The following is a 19166-nucleotide window of genomic DNA, read 5'->3' as shown; positions in this document are numbered from 1 at the left end:
CTTATCACTAATGTCTGCAGTGCTAATATTTTGTATTTCAGTATTGCAGACTTCATATTATGAATGCACCATCACTTTTCAGAAATACAGACAATAGTATGGAAATTTCTTGGACCAAAGGAATGACAAATTATTCATTTAGCCCAACAAATTGCAGTAACAAAAATTTATTTTAAAATAACATTCATTTATGCTTTATTATTATACAGGCACCTCCATGGAGTCCGAAGACTCATCGTGGGAAACACAATCTATCCACACAACCTATCATAGCTCTCCTTGAATCTATTAATAGAAAAAGCATTCCCAACTGGCACTGACAAACCATTCCACTCATTCACCACTCTATAAGCAAAAAATCTAGTCCTCACACTTTTGAGTGAGGACTGACCACATCTTTATTCAATTTCCAGGGATGACCCCTTGTTCTGGTCCCTATAGCCAAATGTTGAAACATTTCCCTTGCATCTATCCTATAAAATATTTTAAGCAATTTAAATGTTTCTATCATATTCCCTCTTTTTCTCCTATCAACCAACTTCTGTAATATACACACCTTCAATCTATCCTCATAGGAAACATTCCACAGGCCACTCACTAATCTTGGTTATTTGCCCCTGAATCCTCTACGCTGCTTCCTCATCCCCAAGAAACCCAGGAGACCAGACTTGAGCACAGTAATCCAGGTGTGGGTGTATCAAGGCCTTAAAAAGAGGAATAGCAACTTCCATATCTCTATTTGTTAATGTATTCTTCAATAGTCAAGTAATCCTATGGGCTACCTTAGCAATATATCCTCTAAACTTTAAATCTCTGTCTACCACCATCCATAAATCTCTAGCTTCATTTCCTTTCAGGTTATTTCCTATATCATTTATGTATAAATCAAATAGCAATGGTCCCAGCACTGAACTTTTTAGCACCACTAGTCATCTGCTTTCACCTCAATTCTGCCCCTCCATATATTTTTTGATATCTGTCCAGCAGCCACCATCTTATCCACTTTACCAGTGTCATTTCCATTCCCATTTCTTCTAATTTGCATAACACAATTCCATGCAGTATTCTGTCAAATGCCTTTGCAAAATCATTGTGTAGCCATTTCCTTTATCCAACTCAGCTGTTACTCTATTATAAAAAGTTAGTAAATTACTAAGGCATGACCGACCCCTCACAAAGCCATGTTGACCCTCCTACAGTATCATATTTTTATCTATCCATTCTTGAATTCTCTTTTTTTACCAATTTTTCTAATACCACTATATCTGAGATACTGATTGGTCTATAATTTGCTACTGTAGTCTTAGAACCTCCCTTATGAAAAAGAATAATTTTGCCCTCTTTCCACTCCCTTGGAACTCTACCAGAGCTGAGAGTTAAATAAACAGCTTACTCAAAGGCATTGCCATTTCTCTTGCACATTCTTGCAAAACCCTAACTGATATCCCATCTAATCCCACAGCTGTATTTACATTGAGATTCTGCAATATTGTAAGGACCTCCAATTCATCCAACTCGGTTCCCACATTAGTGTTTGTTATTGAAGCAGTAACCTCACTAGGAAGATATATGCTTGCAAAGTGGTCATACAGTAACTCAACTATTTTATTTGCTTCTATCACCTCATCACCATCAGCACTTGTTAAGGTTAATCTTCCATAGTTATTCTTTGTCTTACTTGCTACGCAACAAAAGAACTCTTTGGGATTTTCTTTGGCTTGCTTGGTTAGATTCTTCTTGTAATCTGATTTTGCTTTTCCCCACCATATTAGTCACCTATTTTTCCTGACTTTTGTACTATGCATGAGTTTGCTGGTCACCTTTCTCCTTTTATATACCTTCCAGAACATTTTCTTCTTCTGCAGCTCATGCTTAATGATATTACTCATCCATCTAACTCCTACCCAACTAACCCTCCTTACCCAAGGTATACAATTTAATACTGCTTCCTCTAGATGACTCTTAACTATATGCCAAGCACTACTAACATCCTTAACCTGCAGTGTTTTATGCCATGGTACAGATTTAAGCTTCTTCCTAAGCTAGTCATAAACACATGCCTTATAGTTTCACAAATACCCCTTCTTGATAGAATATTCTTTATATTTTACAATTTCCCAAGTCAATAATGTATGGTTACTTTCACCAATTGGAGGCAATGTTTTCACCTTGGTTATGGATAGCTCTTCTGATCTTGTGATCAGGTCCAATACTCTCCCACCCCTAGTCCTCCTCCATCACATGCTGCCTTAACTAATTATCTCTCAGTAGGTGTATAAATTCTATTTTCTTTCTGTCATGTGATCTTTCTTCCTTCCAGTCTATATCTCGATCTTTCTTCCTTCCAGTCTATATCTCCATAGTTGAAGTCCCCCATAATAATCGCTTGACCTGAATTCATTGTACTAATTTGGTGATGCATGTCTTCCAGATCATCTATGGAATTCCCTGGCCTATAGCAACAGCCAACTGTATATTTTGTCTTACTGGTCTTAATCTCACACCAGATTGCTTCAAACGAACAGCCACCTTCCCACCTGTCTCCTATTCTTTTTAGTTGCAATTCATCTGCTATCATCAACAGTATTCCTCCCCCCAATCTGTCCTCTATCTTCCCTGAAAATACTAAACCCTTCACGTTCAATCCCTGTAACTACATCATCTGCTGTTAGCCAAGTTTCACTTTTGATTGATACTTTTATGGCATTTGCTGTAATGAGGATTGACTGTTACATTTTCACAGCAGTTAATTTGGCTGGTATTTTTTGTAAAATAACTTATGTTTTAATGATTTTGATTTGCTCAAAGTATGTTATTCCCCACCTATATCCACCCTATATATTAAAGACAATCATGGAGTAAGGTAACAATATATTTAATTTTATTTTAGTTGGTTAAAATGTTTCAGATTTGTATCTGTGATGGTGCATTCACTTCAGGATCAACATGTGTATATTCAAAGAATGAAGCTGTAGTATAAAAAATTAAACTAATTTACTGTAAACATAAATATATACAATAAATGCAATTCTCAATAATAAGTAATGGTTTATCTCTTTAAGGAGATCTGATTTTCACTTTCCTTATAGAATTAAAAGTAATGAATTAATCTCTAACTTCTCAATACATATAGATAATTAAATGATCATTCTAGGAATTACATAAATGAACTCAATACCGAGAGATAACACGAAATACTTTACAACACAAATTGAACCTAACATTCGGCTAAAAGTTCTGTAATTTTTACTTGACCGATATGAGAACATCCTTTACAGCAATTATTTTATTGTTTTTGCTCATTTATTCATTCTGTCTTATCTCTCAAATGCCTTAGAGTAGGTTAAAAGGCCTCACTTAACTAATATACTTTCTGTAAACAAGTTTCCTTAATGTATCTTTTCCTCTTTTTCTGAAGTAAGCATGACAAGTAATCACTCAGACAGTAGGGAATACATTTAATTGAGCAATTCCAAATACACTTCCAATAAAAGGAATTTTTCTGCAGATTCCATATTGCTCCTTGGAACATATATCACTTGCCCTTCATTAAGTACAAAATAATCTCATATAAAGGCTTGATTTATTATACTACTTCAATTATTAGCTTAACAGTTCCGTATCCTTGGAGAGTAATTCAAGATGCATATAAAAACTTTTCTGAGATTAGAAATTAGAGGTAGTTTATTAGCCCTTTGTGGCTCCTTCCTTCTTTGCTTGCCTACCCTTTACTTCCTAGTGTTTCATTATCTAGTGACATTTGTTTTAAAAACAACAACCAACTTGCATGTCCATTATCAAGATTCAAAGCAAAACTCTTGACAAAATGGCTGCCGTTTGTTGCAATGTTCACATGTGATACACAGCAGTGGTGACATATGAACACTACTGTAACACAAACCTACAAATAATATACATACAACATTTCTGTGCTATTCCTTAAGGATTACAACATATGGTAGGCAACATTACTATTTATAACTATAATTAAGTTTCTTTTATATCGCTACTACTTAATCAAATGGCAGCTCCAGTCATACTAAGCATATAATTGCAATACTAAGTGTGAACAAATCAGATATGTACTGTATATGTATATTTTTAGATTAATTTATCAATAACAAAATGTATTCCTCATTAAATAAAATTTTCACTAAACATATATAAAATGATAAAAAATGAACATAATAAGCAAAGCATTTATGTGAGATTTTTGCAAACTAATATGAAAAATAGATTTTTTTTATTAGTTGACATTGTTTCAGTTAGAAGAGCATAGTTGGATGATAATATAATTAAGAGTGGGATTAATTTACAGTTGCCACCAATTATTTTTTGTAATTAGTAGAAATACAAGTGATAACATTATTTTTTCAGTTATTGGGAATTATTTGAATACAGTGATTTCTTTTTACTATTACCTTAGGTTCATCTGTGGAAGAGATTTCAACAAATAGTGCATCCAATGATGTGGATTCTGCTCCTTTCAGTAACTGTGCAACATCTTCCACTACTGAAGCCTCTGTAAATTTATTGGTAAAATCAGAGACAGAAAGGGAGTGTTTTGCAGATGTAAAGAGGCCTAGAGACATCAGTAGCTTGCATGCTTCATGTGATAGTGGAGTAAAATGTGATAGTGCAATACCAAACACAGACACTGACTGTGCAGTTAAATCACAGCAAGGGAATTTAATTGCTAATAATTGTAAGCATCAAAGATCAGAAAGTGAAGGTCAGGTACAGAACTGTGTTCTACAGTCATTTATTAAACCTAGTCAAGATATGAATAATAAAAGTAGGAACTCCATATCTATATGTTACCAAAACATAGAAAAAACATGTGAAAATTTGTTGCAAGAAGAATCAGTAGGAGTATCTTTACCATTGAACTGTTCTAATATCAAAAGTAATCAGCTGGTCACAAAAATGGGTGTTTTATCAAACCAAAGTGCTCCATTTCCACAGTCACATGCACGCATAGCAACAAGAATAGGAGTGTCATCGTTAACAAGGATTCAAAAATTACCTCTTACGCTATTTGGCAGACAAACAGGAATTGGTCCTGCTGGCTCAGAACCAAATCTTTCTCTTTTAACTATGTATCCTAGCTCTCTTCCAAGTTATTATTCTAGTTCAGAAATGCTTTCAACATTGACAGAAAATGAAAGGCATAAACTTCAGTTATTAAACAGTGATCAAAAATCTCAGGGATCTGAATCTTTCACAGCTGCAAATTGTGTGCCTTCAAAATTGAATATTTGTACAGAATTACAAAGAAAAGAGAAAGATGCAGTATCACAGAATTTAATAGCAAGCAGTTCTGAAACACTAAATATGATGTCAGCATCTGCAAAGAGTTTCACATCAAATGACATTCATGCTCCATGTGATTATCAAAAGGTATTGTTAAATAAAGTGCATATAAAAATTAACATATAATGATAAAACAAGTATATTAATACTATTTTTTTTTCATGGTTAGTTTGATTTCATATCTGTTTTGATACCAAAATATGCTGAAGAAAAATACTTCTTTAAATAATTCCTTCCTATATTTATCCTGTTAAATCTGTTTCATAAAGATGTCTAACTCCTTTACATTAATTATTAGAGCTCAGTGCACTGAGCTTTACTGCAGTAATTTTCAGTTATATTTACATATAAAATTTTTATACAATGAGAATTTGTTTTCATTCACCTTGAGTGCTGTTATAAGTTTAAACTGATAATTTTATTCATAAATATTTTAATGTTAAGGGTTGAAAACATGTTAGTCTAGTTCTATGAATTTAATTACTTAACATCTGAAATGATTTAAAGTCTTTCATGTGATATTGTTGATACTAACTGAGCTATGGAGGCTTAAGAAACCTGTAGCTCATTAGTATACCTATTTCATTGGAAAGATTAGGAGAAGCGTTCATGTCACAACCCCTGTCGGCTTTTTTACAAGTTGCAAATTCTGCTATCAGCAATCTACATTATAGCATAGTGTAATACATCCATCTTTTATAGTTTTCTACAGTTTTATAATGCAACTAGCATCTTCTTTATCATAGACACAATGACTAAAACTCAGCTGCCCTTATGGGAACCAACTCTGACAGTCATCTCACACAATACAGAGGGCCTCTGTAAAAGAAGATCTTATTGCAAAAATGTGTAAAGAACAAAAATGTGATATTTTATGTCTACAGGAGACACACAAAGGACCTCAACAAGTCAGACCTAAAATTGCTGGAATGAAGCTCATAAAAGAAATACCATATGAAAAGTATGGAAGTGCTATCTTCACTCAGCAGGAGCTCCAGGTTATAGGATGCCTAATCACAAACCAAAATAACATAGAAATCCTTGGAATAGATCTGGATAACATCAGTGTTTTCTCAGTATATAAACCACCTAGTATAACCTTTGCTTTTGAAATGTCCCAGTACTTTTCACAAAGCAAATCTGCTATTATTGTAGGCGACCTTAACAGTCATAGCACACTGGTTATAGTGAAACAAATGAGGATGGAGAGTTAGTTGAACAGTAAGCTGAAAGTAATCAAATGAATCTTATACACAATCCTAAACAGCCCTCATCATTTAACAGTGGAAGATGGAAAAGAGGTTATAACTCAGACTTTGGATTTGTTATTAATAGAATAGCTAATCTGTGCACTAAACAGGTACTTGCACCAATCCCAAGTTCACAACATAGACCAATAATGCTGCAAGTTTTCCCACCAGTCCGACTTAAGGAGATCTCACTTAGAAGACACTTTAATTTTAAAAAAAGCTAACTGGGAACAGTTCTCAAGAGAATTAGACATAAACGTGACCAACATTTCACCCAGACCAGAAAATTATGGAAAGTTCATCAAAGCTATTAGACAGTCTGCTACCAGGCACATCCCAAGAGGTTGTAGAACATGTTACATTCCAGGTTTTACAAAGCACAACGTGGAAATATATGAAAGATATTGTGACCTATATGATAAAGATCCATTTTCATCAGAAACAGTTGATGCAGGAGAGGCACTTATAGCAACACTGTCTGAAAAAAGAAGTTAACAATGGGCAGAGAAAATTAAAATCTTAGATATGAAACACAGTAGCAGGAAAGCCTGGCTCTTACTCAAAAAATTATCTGGTGACCCCACAACAGCAGCAACCGAAGTTAATATAAATGCAAACCAAATTGCAACTCGGCTATCTCTGAATGACAAACCAAGTATCGAAGGGAAAATACCTAAAGATTATATTAAGAAAGTTAGGGATTCAGAAAATAATCTCTTCGAAACACCATTTACTAAAGAGGAACTAAAAAATGCCCTAAAAACCTTAAACCAGGAAAAGCTGCCAGTATAGATGATATCAGAAATGAGATACTAAGAAATCTGGGAGAAAAGGCAACAGAGTGGTTGTTTGAATTTTTTAACTTTTGTTGGACATTTGCTAAAATACCCAGCATATGGAGGCAAACGAAAGTAATACCTATCCTGAAACCGGGTAAACCTGCTGAGGATCCAAAGAGCTACAGGCCTTTAGCTCTCCTATGCACAACACTGAAGCGGTATGAGAGGTTAATCTTGAACAGACTAAGTCCAGAAATAGAGAAAGTGCTGATAAAAGAACAGGCAGGATTTAGACCAGGCGGATCATGCACTGGACATGTATTAAACTTAACACAGTTCATTGAGGATGGCTTTGAAAGGGGATTAGCAACAGCAGCTGTCTTTATAGATTTGACAGCAGCAAATGACACACTAAATCTTAGAAAGCTTATAGTCAAAATTTACAGCATGACAAACAGCTATCTGTTAGTGGAGATACTTAGGTCGCTGCTGTTCAACAGGGGATTCTTTATTGATTTTCAAGGAAAAAAGAACAGATGGCACATATCCAGAAAAATGGTCTACCTCAGGGAAGTGTGCTATCTCCCTTCCTCTTCAATATATATACTAATGACCAATCTATAAACCCACGGTCAAGAACCTTCTTATATGCAGATGACTGGGCAATAGCTTATCAATCAAAATCCTTTGATGACATTGAGAAGCAGCTCACACAAGAGATAGAAACCCTTATATTTTGCTATAAGGAAAACCAACTGAAACCAAATCCCAGTAAAACCCAAATGTGTCTTTTCCATCTCAATAATAGGGAGGCAAGGAGAGAGTTAAATATAGAATGGAATGGTGTGAAACTGGTCAATTATCCAAATCCAACTTACCTAGGTGTTACACTAGATAGGACCCCAAATTATAAGCGACACATAGAGAAGACAGCAGCTAAAACTCAAACACGTAATAATATTCTGTGCTGATTAACATCATCTCGGTGGGGTGCAAATCCACAAGTACTGCAGACTTCTGCACTGGCACTCTGCTTTTCGATAGCCAAGTATGCTAGCCCTGTTTTGGGTAAGATCACATGTCAAAATTATTGATAAGGTTCTTAATGAAACATGTCGGCACATTACCAGCTGCCTTAAGCCTACAAAAATTTACCATCTATGCTCACTGTCTGGTATTGCACCTCCTCACATCAGAAGGACTACACAGAGTAGATATGAGTGGAAACAACAACTAAATGATGAACGGCATCCTTTGCATGGACATGTTGCAGTACATAAGAGGCTAAGACCAAGGAAAAGTTTTATTCACTTAGTGGAACCATTGGTTGATTCCATAAAAGCTACAAGGTTAACAATGTGGCAAGAACAATCTCCAGAGATTCTGAACTTAAACGAATCTCTTCCTTCTGCCTTACATCTTGACTGACAAAGATGGAAGACGTTGAATAGATTTTGCTCCGGAATGGCCAGATGGGGCTACACAGATAATGGCAGCTGCTCATGTGGTGAAACACAAACCATGGATCATCTTTATATATTTATCATATTTATAGTAATAGACATTAATAATATATGTACCTGAGAAGATTTAATGCAGTGTAATGAAACAGCTTTAAAGTATATTAGTCACTGGATGAGTGAAATTTGACATTTTATGTTTTTACTTGATATTTCATGCAAGTGACATTTTTGTCTTTTAATGTATACTTTTAATTCCAATTCTTTTAATGTTCTAGTTCTTTAAATGTATGCGTTTAATCATTTATATGTATGCCCTTACATTTTCTGTAGTTTACACACGAAATAAATAAAAATTGGAAAGATCTCTTTCCATTGAAACAGGTATACTAATGAGGGGGCAAATAATGTTTTTAAGGGCATTCGAATTGAAAGTGAGTTAGGTGGTCTCATACAGAGGTAGAGGTTTCATCCTGCAAAATAGGCCAACGGCAGAAGAATGTGCAATTAAGTTATAATGCACTAGTAGTTTTGGCCATAATTCCATCAATCAACACAATAGCATCTCATCTCACTCTTATTGTGACACTCAGTGATATGTCCACTAACTTTGTTTCATATAGCATAAACTTAATTTACAATGCAATGTTATCTATATAGCTGGGCTGTTATGTGTTCTTTAGCTTGTCTCACTCGGGTGGCTTTCTCTTAAAAACCCTGTCACCACTGTATAAGACTGACTAAACTTTTCTTCAGTTAAAAAGTTCTTAAAATATGACTTTATGTTTTAAACAGGATCCAGACTTAGATATTTGTAACTAAAGGGTATTTTGCTACAGAAGACTTGGTGATATATATAGTTTCAATTTACTTGTGTCCATTCATAATAAAGTAATTCCCCAGTTATTTAACCACAGTGTGGGAGCAATCTGCTGACAAATAATCGAAATATTAGATAACTGATGGTACTGTAACTGTAAAATCTTCTCTTGGTGGGAGCAATATTATAAAAAAAAGAAATTAACATCTCAGGAGTGGTGGTTCAAGTATTGGAAAAATTGGTTAAAGGTGAAATTCGGGAAATGGTGGAATCAAATACAATACTCATTATGGGGAAGAACACAGCTTTTTAAAAGGTCGGCTCTGCCTTTATAATTCATTCACATCTTGTAATGACAGTGGAATTGGATGAAGGAAATGGCTACAGCATGAGACTACTGGACTTTGCAAATGCATTTAATAGAATACTGCATGGAAAATTATTTCATAAGTTGGAGCAAATGAGAATGGACATAAGACTGGTGGCTGACATATTAGGGGTTGGTGGAGTGTAATCAAGGCAAATGAGGATAACAGAGGAGTGCCTTAGGGCTCTGGAATTTGTATATTAATGATGTAGTGGAAGATTTTTTGGGAGGGTGGGGGGTATCCAATTTTTTGCTTACAATGCAAGACTGAGGAGGACAGTAGTTGATGTGATAAATGTCAGCATGTAGCAAAGGACAATGGTTATCAATTTAATGTTTCAAAATGTAAGGTTGCACTTTGGGATGAAAGGATTACTTTGTATCATATTGATGGTACTGGATTACAGGAAATTGATGACGGCAAGGATCTGGGAATGATGGTGGATAGAGATTTGAAGTTCAGCGGACATATTGTAAAAGTGGGCAGAATAGCTCAAAGGATTAGTTGGATGTCGAAGAACACATTGCCAAGTAAAGATAGAGAGGTTTTTATCCCTCTTTATAAGACTATGATTTAGCCACATGTTGACTACTGTGCACAGGTTTGATATTATATATGCTGGTGACAAGTCTGTGGAATGCTCCCTGTGAGGGTAGATTTGAAGGTGTGTGATGTGTTTGAAGATTTGGCAGAGTTTAGTTGATGGGCAGAGGAAAGGGGACATGATAGAGACTTTTAAGTTACTAAAAGGATTTTATAAGATCAATACATAAGGAGTAGAGGTAGAACATGGGATGATCCCTAGAAGTTGTGTAAGAGTGTGCAGATTAGGTTCTTTGCTTAGAGTGGTAAATGAGTGGAATGGATTGCTAGAGGTAGTCATGAGTGTCCTAGTTGTAAATAAATAAGTTTAAATAGAGGTATGATAGGTATTGTGTGAATAATGATAGTGTGGATCTTCTGCAATGAGTTCTTTGACTGCATGGGGATACCCGTATAATATTTTTACATTTTATATTAATATATTATATACATAACTGCAAGCATCATAATGTAAGGGTTAATGGGAAGAATTGTTGTATATGTGAGAAAAGAAAGTAAAAAGAGAAAAGTTACAGTAATTCATTTAAAAAGAAAAAGAAAAAAATCAAATCCACCCACAGTACAAAATATACTATAGATTAGCAAATAACCTTTCATGGTTGGAGCAACATAAAAAAAAATATATATATATATACATATTGTGAACAACAGCTTGTAACAAATACTTCTGAATAGAACATTGTAGTATTTGCCTGTTGCATGGATCCAAGATTCCAACTATAGTGCATTGCTGCATAATCAGGTTTCCCATTAACAACAGTGCAGTAATTTGCATGTTATCCTACCATTCATTTACCAGATTTATAACTTATTTTAATGGTATTACAACAAAAACAAAATACTAAATTATGAAAGGATGTTACTAATCTGCTTATATTTCACTAGATTTCAAACCAGCATCCTCAGAGCAATACAAGTTAAAGTTTACATGCCACAATGAGTAAATAAAGCAGTTCAAATTATAATGGACAAAAGATCTGAAGTACTAATTTAGTGCCCTCTAATGTTATACATAAAAAAAGTTATTACAGTTGTGTAGTTGATCTTAAAGTTGATATTGGCATATTAATGCAACCATGCTTGTTAAGGTTAGGAGAATGCTTCATAACATGATCTGACTCTAAAAGTAGTCTCTCCGACATGTAATGACTTCTGTATAACATATTGGTTTTCTTCCATCTAATTCTGTGTGAAGGGATGTCCAAAGCATAGTCTGTCAGTCTTGACTTGTCATAATAATGGCAGTGAATGTATTTCTTATGTTCTCCAAGTTAGATATTAACAGATACTATCTGTCCATAGTAGTCTGTCAGTCACAAGGAACTTCATACACTCCAAGATATGCTAGAGGATAGAATTTATCTTTGGGAGAGTGATTCAAAATTGCTAATTTGATATGTAGTGTGAAGATTATATTTTATTAGTGCTTTGACTATCTTTTCAGATGTACAGATACATAAAAGACTACATAAAATGTAGTCTTATGTATTTTGTAGGAGCTGTAGCCATTGGCCATCATTAGGATCCAGTCCAACAGAATACAATTCTGTTGGACTGGATGGTGATGTCTAACAATGACATCATCGTCCAGTCCAACAGAATAGATGATGTGATTGTTAGACATCTTTCAGGGTGTGTTGGCTTTCTATAAATAAAAAAAAAATTGATAGTGAACCATCTGGAAGATAAGTGACTAATATGTCAAGAAAAAGCAAAAAAAAACTACAAACACTAATGGTATGCAGTGGTTTTACTTGGAGCACTTGGAGAACAAAGCTTACAACTACTTTCAAATCCTCAATGTAGTCACACTTTGTTGATGTTTTGCTATTTGGCCCAGTGGGTGACACCTTCGATTCTTTTTATTATTACCTTAACAGCATCATTCCAAAATTCACTTTGCATTAGAAAAATAATCAAATTATGAAACCAAAATTTTATTTTAAATAATTAAATATGTACCATATTTAATATTTAGAATATTTTTCAAAAAAAAAAAAAAAACTGATAGCAGTGTTCTCCCTGTAAGATGTTCAACTGTGCACTTGCTAAATTGCCTTTGCACGTGTTTATTTTCTTCTAGCATGCAACTACAGTTTGTTCAGAAATAGCTCAACAATGTTTGCATTGTAACCTTGCATGTGCAACCATTTATATATATATATATATATATATATATATATATTCAAATTGAAAAATGTGAATGTAGATATTTAATTGAAAAATGTGAATGTATCATGAAAAAATTTCTAATAGTTTTTTTCTTTAAAAAACTACTAGAAATTTCTGATTTTCTGAGTGTTTATATAATCTGCTCTGGTAGCATGGAGATTAGAATATTGATTAATGATTGATTTCTGCAGCAGTGATTTTTTTTTTTAATTTGTTCAGGAATACATATCCATGCTTGAAGTAGAAAAGGTCATCAAAAACCTGAAATATTAAAAGGCAGCTGGAGTAGATGGATTTTGGCCAGAAATGCTCAAATATGGAGGTATAAATTTTTACAATGACTGGATTGCATAATTCAGAGGGTAGAATTCCAGAGGATTGGCGCAAAGCCATAGTTACCATCTATAAAAAGGGAAATAAAATGAATGTGAGAATTACGGAGGTATTTCCCTACTGAGTGTTCCTGGTAAGATTTATGCAAACATACTTGAGAAATGGCTAAAAAAAATGTGGAAGGGAAACTTGGTGAAGAACAAGCTGGATTCAGGCTGAATAGAGGTTGTCAGGAATCAGATTTTCACTTTAAGGCATAGTTGAGAAATCTTGGGAATATAACAAGGATTTGTATTTAATTTGTTTTGTTGATCTGGAAAAGGCATATGACAAGGTGCCAAGAGAAAAGCTATTCAAAACATTACAGTAATATGGTGTAAATGGGACATTATATTAAGCAATATATATATAGAGAGACTATTAACCAAGCTACCGGCCAGGATGTATATATACGTCCACATTTCCATGGATGCGAAGTGCATATTCAAATTGTAATACCATTGATATTACATTGAACTTTATGATGGATACGAAGCTTTTGAGGATGTGTATTTGATCTTTAATGGCCGGTAAGGTGGTTAAGCTGTAAGTCAGCCGTTAAAATTGCAAAACATACAGGAAGATGATTTGATGTTAATTATTATTATTATCTCCAATGTTATCATTATCTATGTGGATCATTATGAAGGAAAGCGGTATTAAAACTGAAAACAAAATTGGCAATGTTAATCTTACTTCTTTACTTTATGCAGATGATCTTATACTTCTGAATAAATCAGCAGAAGTCTGCAAGATACTCTGACTAGATTGAATAAATGTAATAAATTCAGTATGAAAATCAGCAATAAAAAGACAAAGACAATGAGCATAGGCAGAAACATTGACAACATCAACTGTATCCCAAATGATGAATGGCACAATATTTCACTGAACAGCGAAGATGGTAAATTAAATATGGAAGTAGACAACAGAATTAGTAAAGCTGGTATGGTAGGAAGTCAGCTGAATAATTTATATGGAATTTTTTATTCCATATAAATTATTTGACTCATTTCTTTTTTAGAAATGTGTCAAAACACTAATTTAGCTGTATACAAGACAGTGTTCAAACTAATTTTAACTTATGGATCCAAGAGCTAAGTTAGAAATAAAATGAAGACTAGAGACCTCTGATATGAAAGTATTCAGAAAGATCAGTGGAGTAAACAGATGTCATCAATGGTAGTATCACATCAAAAATGAGGATATTAGGAAAGGAATCACTATTGTTAGCATTTGGGAATGTGTTAGTAAAGCTAATCTCAGGTGGTATGATCACTTAAATAGAATGGGAGAGGAAAGATTAGCAAAACAAGTGTTCTTTGCCAGGCTGGCAGGAAAAAGACCCAGAGGAAGACCAAGATGTAGACAGATTGATATTCCATCAGTAAAAAGCACCTTAACATGTTGACTGCCATATGCAACAAGTGTGCCTCATACATACACTTTCTGCTAGTGCCATGTGATACGTATGTGTTTCACAGGTTAACTTATCATTATTCACAGTGGCCTGTGAAGATAGAAAAAAAATTAGTATTGTGGCAGTTACATGTTAAAAGATAAAAATATAAGATCTGGTAATATTGGTATTTCTCCAATATTACCAGATCAATGAAAGATAACAGATTAATTTGGAGGAAAATTATTGAATAGAAGTTAGTAATGGTGTAACCTTTTCATGTAGTACTATCATAAATATCCTGTACACTCCCTGATGGTGATGATGAATTTGTTCACCAATGATAATATTAATTTGCTGTAATTAAAATGTCGATTTTACATTGATGCATTAGCTAGCCAAAACTAAAATCTGATCAGTATAATACAACTGAATCAAATAGAAAATATTGCAATGTTGTGTTAAACTTATTATTGCAATTAAGCAAAATCATTCAGCCCATTTTTGTAAATATAAATTTGTTGCCACTTTTCATTTTAATTACTTACTGGTTTTTATTATGAGACAAGTCATAATGTAATATTATCCATCATATTCACATTATATATATTACAGGTTTCATGGATGTAGTTTGCTTTTTGTGAATCCCACAAAAAAACATGCAGATACTAGTATAAAAATTTTCAGTTCATTAAAAACTTTTTACTGATTTCTGGCATAAATTTGGGAGCATTGTGCTCTGCTCCTTTAATGCATTCATAAGTTACACCAGGGCTGTCCAACCTTAGGCAATCCTAGAGCTGCATTAAAAAAAAAAAAAAAAAAAATTATCCGAGGTCCACATCACAATGCATATCTAGTAATTTGGTGAGCATCAGCGACACAACTTCGATAGCTGAACAAATGAACAACACTAATCGCGTGCTCACGCCCCCCGCCCAGAGCATGCGTGTTGGAACAAAATAGTGTAGGAACGCTTCTTTGACACATCTAATATTCGAAAAACACGCTGATATATAGTGATGTAAAAACGCCTAATAAAATTACCAACATCGAGATTGTTGATCAGTGATAGAATTAAAATATCTAATACACATTCCATTCAAATTGTTGTTTTATTTTTTCACTCGTGAAAATCAAAACCCACAGGCATCCGGCCTGTGGGTAGTACTTTGGACAGCCCTGAGTTACACTAATGAAGAGAGTATCATAGCCATGCCATCGTCTCCTTAATATTTTAAGACATAGTAAGTCAAGTCTGCAATACTATTTCTCTTGTTGCATATGTATATATGTTCTTTTGACTGAGCCACTGTGCAATTAGTTGTTACATACACACAGACCAATGTTATTATAATGTAATGCATAGTTTGTAGGTGTATCCATTGGCCTTATTTCCTTCCGTTTTGTTTGTTAGATAGTACATTACTGTTTTTGCCATGGAAAAAAAAAACAAAAACTGTCTAGAATTATTTTATTTATTATTTATTTCTCTCAACTTGTTAAATATGCAGTTATTCTGTTTCTTTTGCAGGATTCAAGAAGCATTTCTGAAGAAACTAATAATTTTGATGATATTCATTGTTGTAGAACTAGATTAGGGAGTCTTCCTGTTCTTTCTTCCAATTCCCCAAAACATGATGGTTTTCCTGTGAGTTCACTAGATTTACAACAATTACGTCAGAAAAGTCAGGATTTAGATCTTCCACTTATATCAGCTTTGTGCAATGATCGTTCACTTCTCATGTTGCCAAAGACCGTTCCTACATGCTCAAGACAACGCCATTTAGGAACTGGTAAGGATATTAGGCGTTTTTCCTGCAGTTACGTGAATCCCAGCTCCATTCCTGAAGGACCAGCATTTCATCATGCTGCACAAACACAAGATAGCGTAATTTGTAATAGTAATTTACTGTCATCTAGGCCAATTAGTTGGCACATAGATACTGCAAACTATCCAGCATGGAATAAGAAGAGCTCTTTTGAAATCATTAAAACTGATAATACACAGCATCCAGTTTGGGACAAAAAGAATGGTGGTGAAACTGTTAACATTTTGCATCCACCTGAAGGAGATGCAAATATAGCAGAAGACTGTGTAGACTGCTCTTCTGTAGGTATACCAGTGCCTTCACTTCCACCTACTATTCTTACATCCTTTTCAAAGTCCTCTGAAAGAAATCTTGGTGGTAGCAAAGATGGATGTTCTAATCAACATAAAATAAGCAATGGTCACATATCAAAGCAAATGTTACCAATGAAATTATCTTCAGGATTTGGTAATGATTTTGATGAAAGAGAACGTGGTCATAGATGTTTAGTCTTTCCAGATTTCTGTAGAGAATAGCCTTCTGTCCTACAAAATAAATGTATGTTTTGTTTATAATGTAATTAAGAAACATTTGGTAATTCTTGTTATGTATATTTTAATTACACATCTTTTTATCATGTTATATATTTTTCAAATATCTTAATCAGGAATCAGTTTCCATAAAGTGTTCCTGTACCAAAGTTTTGTTCAACATTTGAAAATTTACAAGATAAAATTATTCATCATTTTGAAAGAAACAGATATTGAGAATAAACAACAGGATGGTGCCCCTCCATTCCAATTTCTATTAAATGAGGTTATATCTAATATTAGAATCATAGTGATAAATGGTATAGTTTAATTCAGAGATTATATATTTTAACTTTTTCATTTAAGTGTTTCAAAAGACCTTAGATTTGCTTTCTTCAGTTCTTTATTTTATAAATTGTTGTGAGTTTAAGAAGTTTGACTGTTTTAAATGTTTATCCTTATTTAAAGATATTTGTGCAATAATTGAGGGTCTGCACTTGAATATTAATGGCATAGCAGCATAGTCAAAATTCCGGACCATGGCTCAAGCAGCTTTGTATAAAAATTATAAATTAATCATTATGAAATTTTACAATTCATAATATGGATTGAGTTGTTTCTTTATGTTGATATATGCTTTTTTTGGAATCTTCTTAATTTTTGTTATGTAAGTTTTTGTTTCATTTACTGACATCAGCAAAGAAAGGTAGTACTGTAAACTGAGTCGAGCATCCAAAATCTCAAAATCTGAGCAGGATATTTTGTCATTCTTTACTGAAATTTGTTTGCATTAATAGGATAGTTGCATGTATTTTCTTATCTATATATTTTTTTCTTTGTTCTCTTGCATTGGTGCTGTACAATTAAATATTTTACAGTATTTTCCATTTCTTCTCTTCATTTTTATGAGCTCTATTTCTTAAATATTTTTTTTTTTTTTTGGATTAACAAAAACTTGAAGTGCGCTTTGGCAGAGAAAATTAAAAAAGATTGATAACTCTTATTTGGAAAGTGTAGTTAAGGTTAGAATGCTTTCCAGTTGTTGAACTCTAAATTCAGAGATATATTATTAAAAAAAATCTTGCAATCAATAAATAACTGATGGTTGAAGGAAAACAATGTTTAAACATCAAAAGGGAAAGCTAATAAGCAATCAGTCATTTCCTTTGAATGTTTTGCGTTATTGCCTGAAAAATGAGCTGTATTATAAACTTATGGCTAGCATTCCTCGGCTTTCTAAATCATGTAAGGAGTTAATTTTAACAAAATATACTGAAATAAACATTTGTACATATGTTGTATAATATCATTAAATGTTTTTTCTGTACTTTTTTTTTTTCCTATACCACCAAATAAAGGAATTGTTCTATTTAAGTATTCACATTTTTTATGATAATCTATAAGTATACACATCAGCTAACCTTGGCTGAGCATTAGGCTGTGGATCTTAATTCCATTGCAGACATCATCATCCATTCTCTGATGATGTCAGATATCATCAGACAATGATGTCATTGTCTGATGTCTGTAATGACATCAGACAACACCGATGGATTTTTCCAATCATTCTTTGCTTTGCTAAAAGGATATAAAAAGAAAACTAAATGATTTACTGATTTTGTTACTTCACACTGTGATAATGTTTTTGTAATAAGAACAACAAATTATGCTTAATAAACTTACACAGTTTATTAAGCATAAATTTATTGTTCAAGTATATAAAAATAAGTAAATGCATATGCGAATTTTTTTTTATTAAAAGTTGCTAGTTTTTATTAAGTTCTCATCTGGCACAATATGCAAACTTCTTTACTCACTATTTGTGTCTCTTTCTGAATGACATTTCCTAAGCAGCCACAGATCAACATATTTTGTTGAATGGAAGTGAACCTACCATGTTAATGAATAGTAACAAAAAATTGTTTTTGTCATCAATGAAGCTGTGATGGTCTGACAATCAGCTTCGTTTTTGAAAATTCACATTCACTTGTTGAAATTGCATTCAGCAAATGCTTCGATTTTGCTGAAACCATCTGTTCTGTTAGGTATTTATTACTGAAATTTATTCAGCCATCTCAAAATAATATTACAGTATGTATCTTTATGATTTTCACTGATTGTTCCTTATTTATTAGAATATACAAAATCCAGAAATTGAATTCCATTTTTGTTTGAACATGTTCATATAATTTTTGAATTGCTTTGAAATTCAAGATTGAAGCCAATATTCTATCCATCTAATCAATCTGTTATCCAATCCCATTTTCTGCAGCTTATACACCAATTTGT

The 19166-nt window shown here is 33.4% G+C and overlaps 1 protein-coding gene across 9 annotated transcripts in view; it reads left to right on the top strand.

Annotated features, from left to right (window-relative positions):
• Positions 1 to 18251, top strand: part of ex (FERM domain containing expanded) — a 268471-nt gene extending 250220 nt beyond the window's left edge. For all 9 annotated transcript variants that reach the window (XM_090400073.1, XM_090400077.1, XM_090400074.1 and 6 more), the window contains 2 exons: positions 4427 to 5400; positions 16071 to 18251. In XM_090400073.1, the coding sequence (XP_090256199.1) occupies positions 4427 to 5400; positions 16071 to 16883 (1787 nt within the window). In that variant the 3' untranslated portion in view covers positions 16884 to 18251. The remainder of the gene's footprint in view (positions 1 to 4426; positions 5401 to 16070) is intronic.
• Positions 18252 to 19166: the final 915 nt, after the last annotated feature.

This window comes from Typopeltis vanoorti, chromosome 11, assembly GCF_054136105.1.
Source record: "Typopeltis vanoorti isolate ZY-2024b chromosome 11, IOZ_Tvanoo_1.0, whole genome shotgun sequence".
Classification (NCBI taxonomy): Eukaryota; Metazoa; Arthropoda; class Arachnida; order Uropygi; family Thelyphonidae; genus Typopeltis; species Typopeltis vanoorti.
This window is presented reverse-complemented; position numbering and strand designations above follow the sequence as displayed.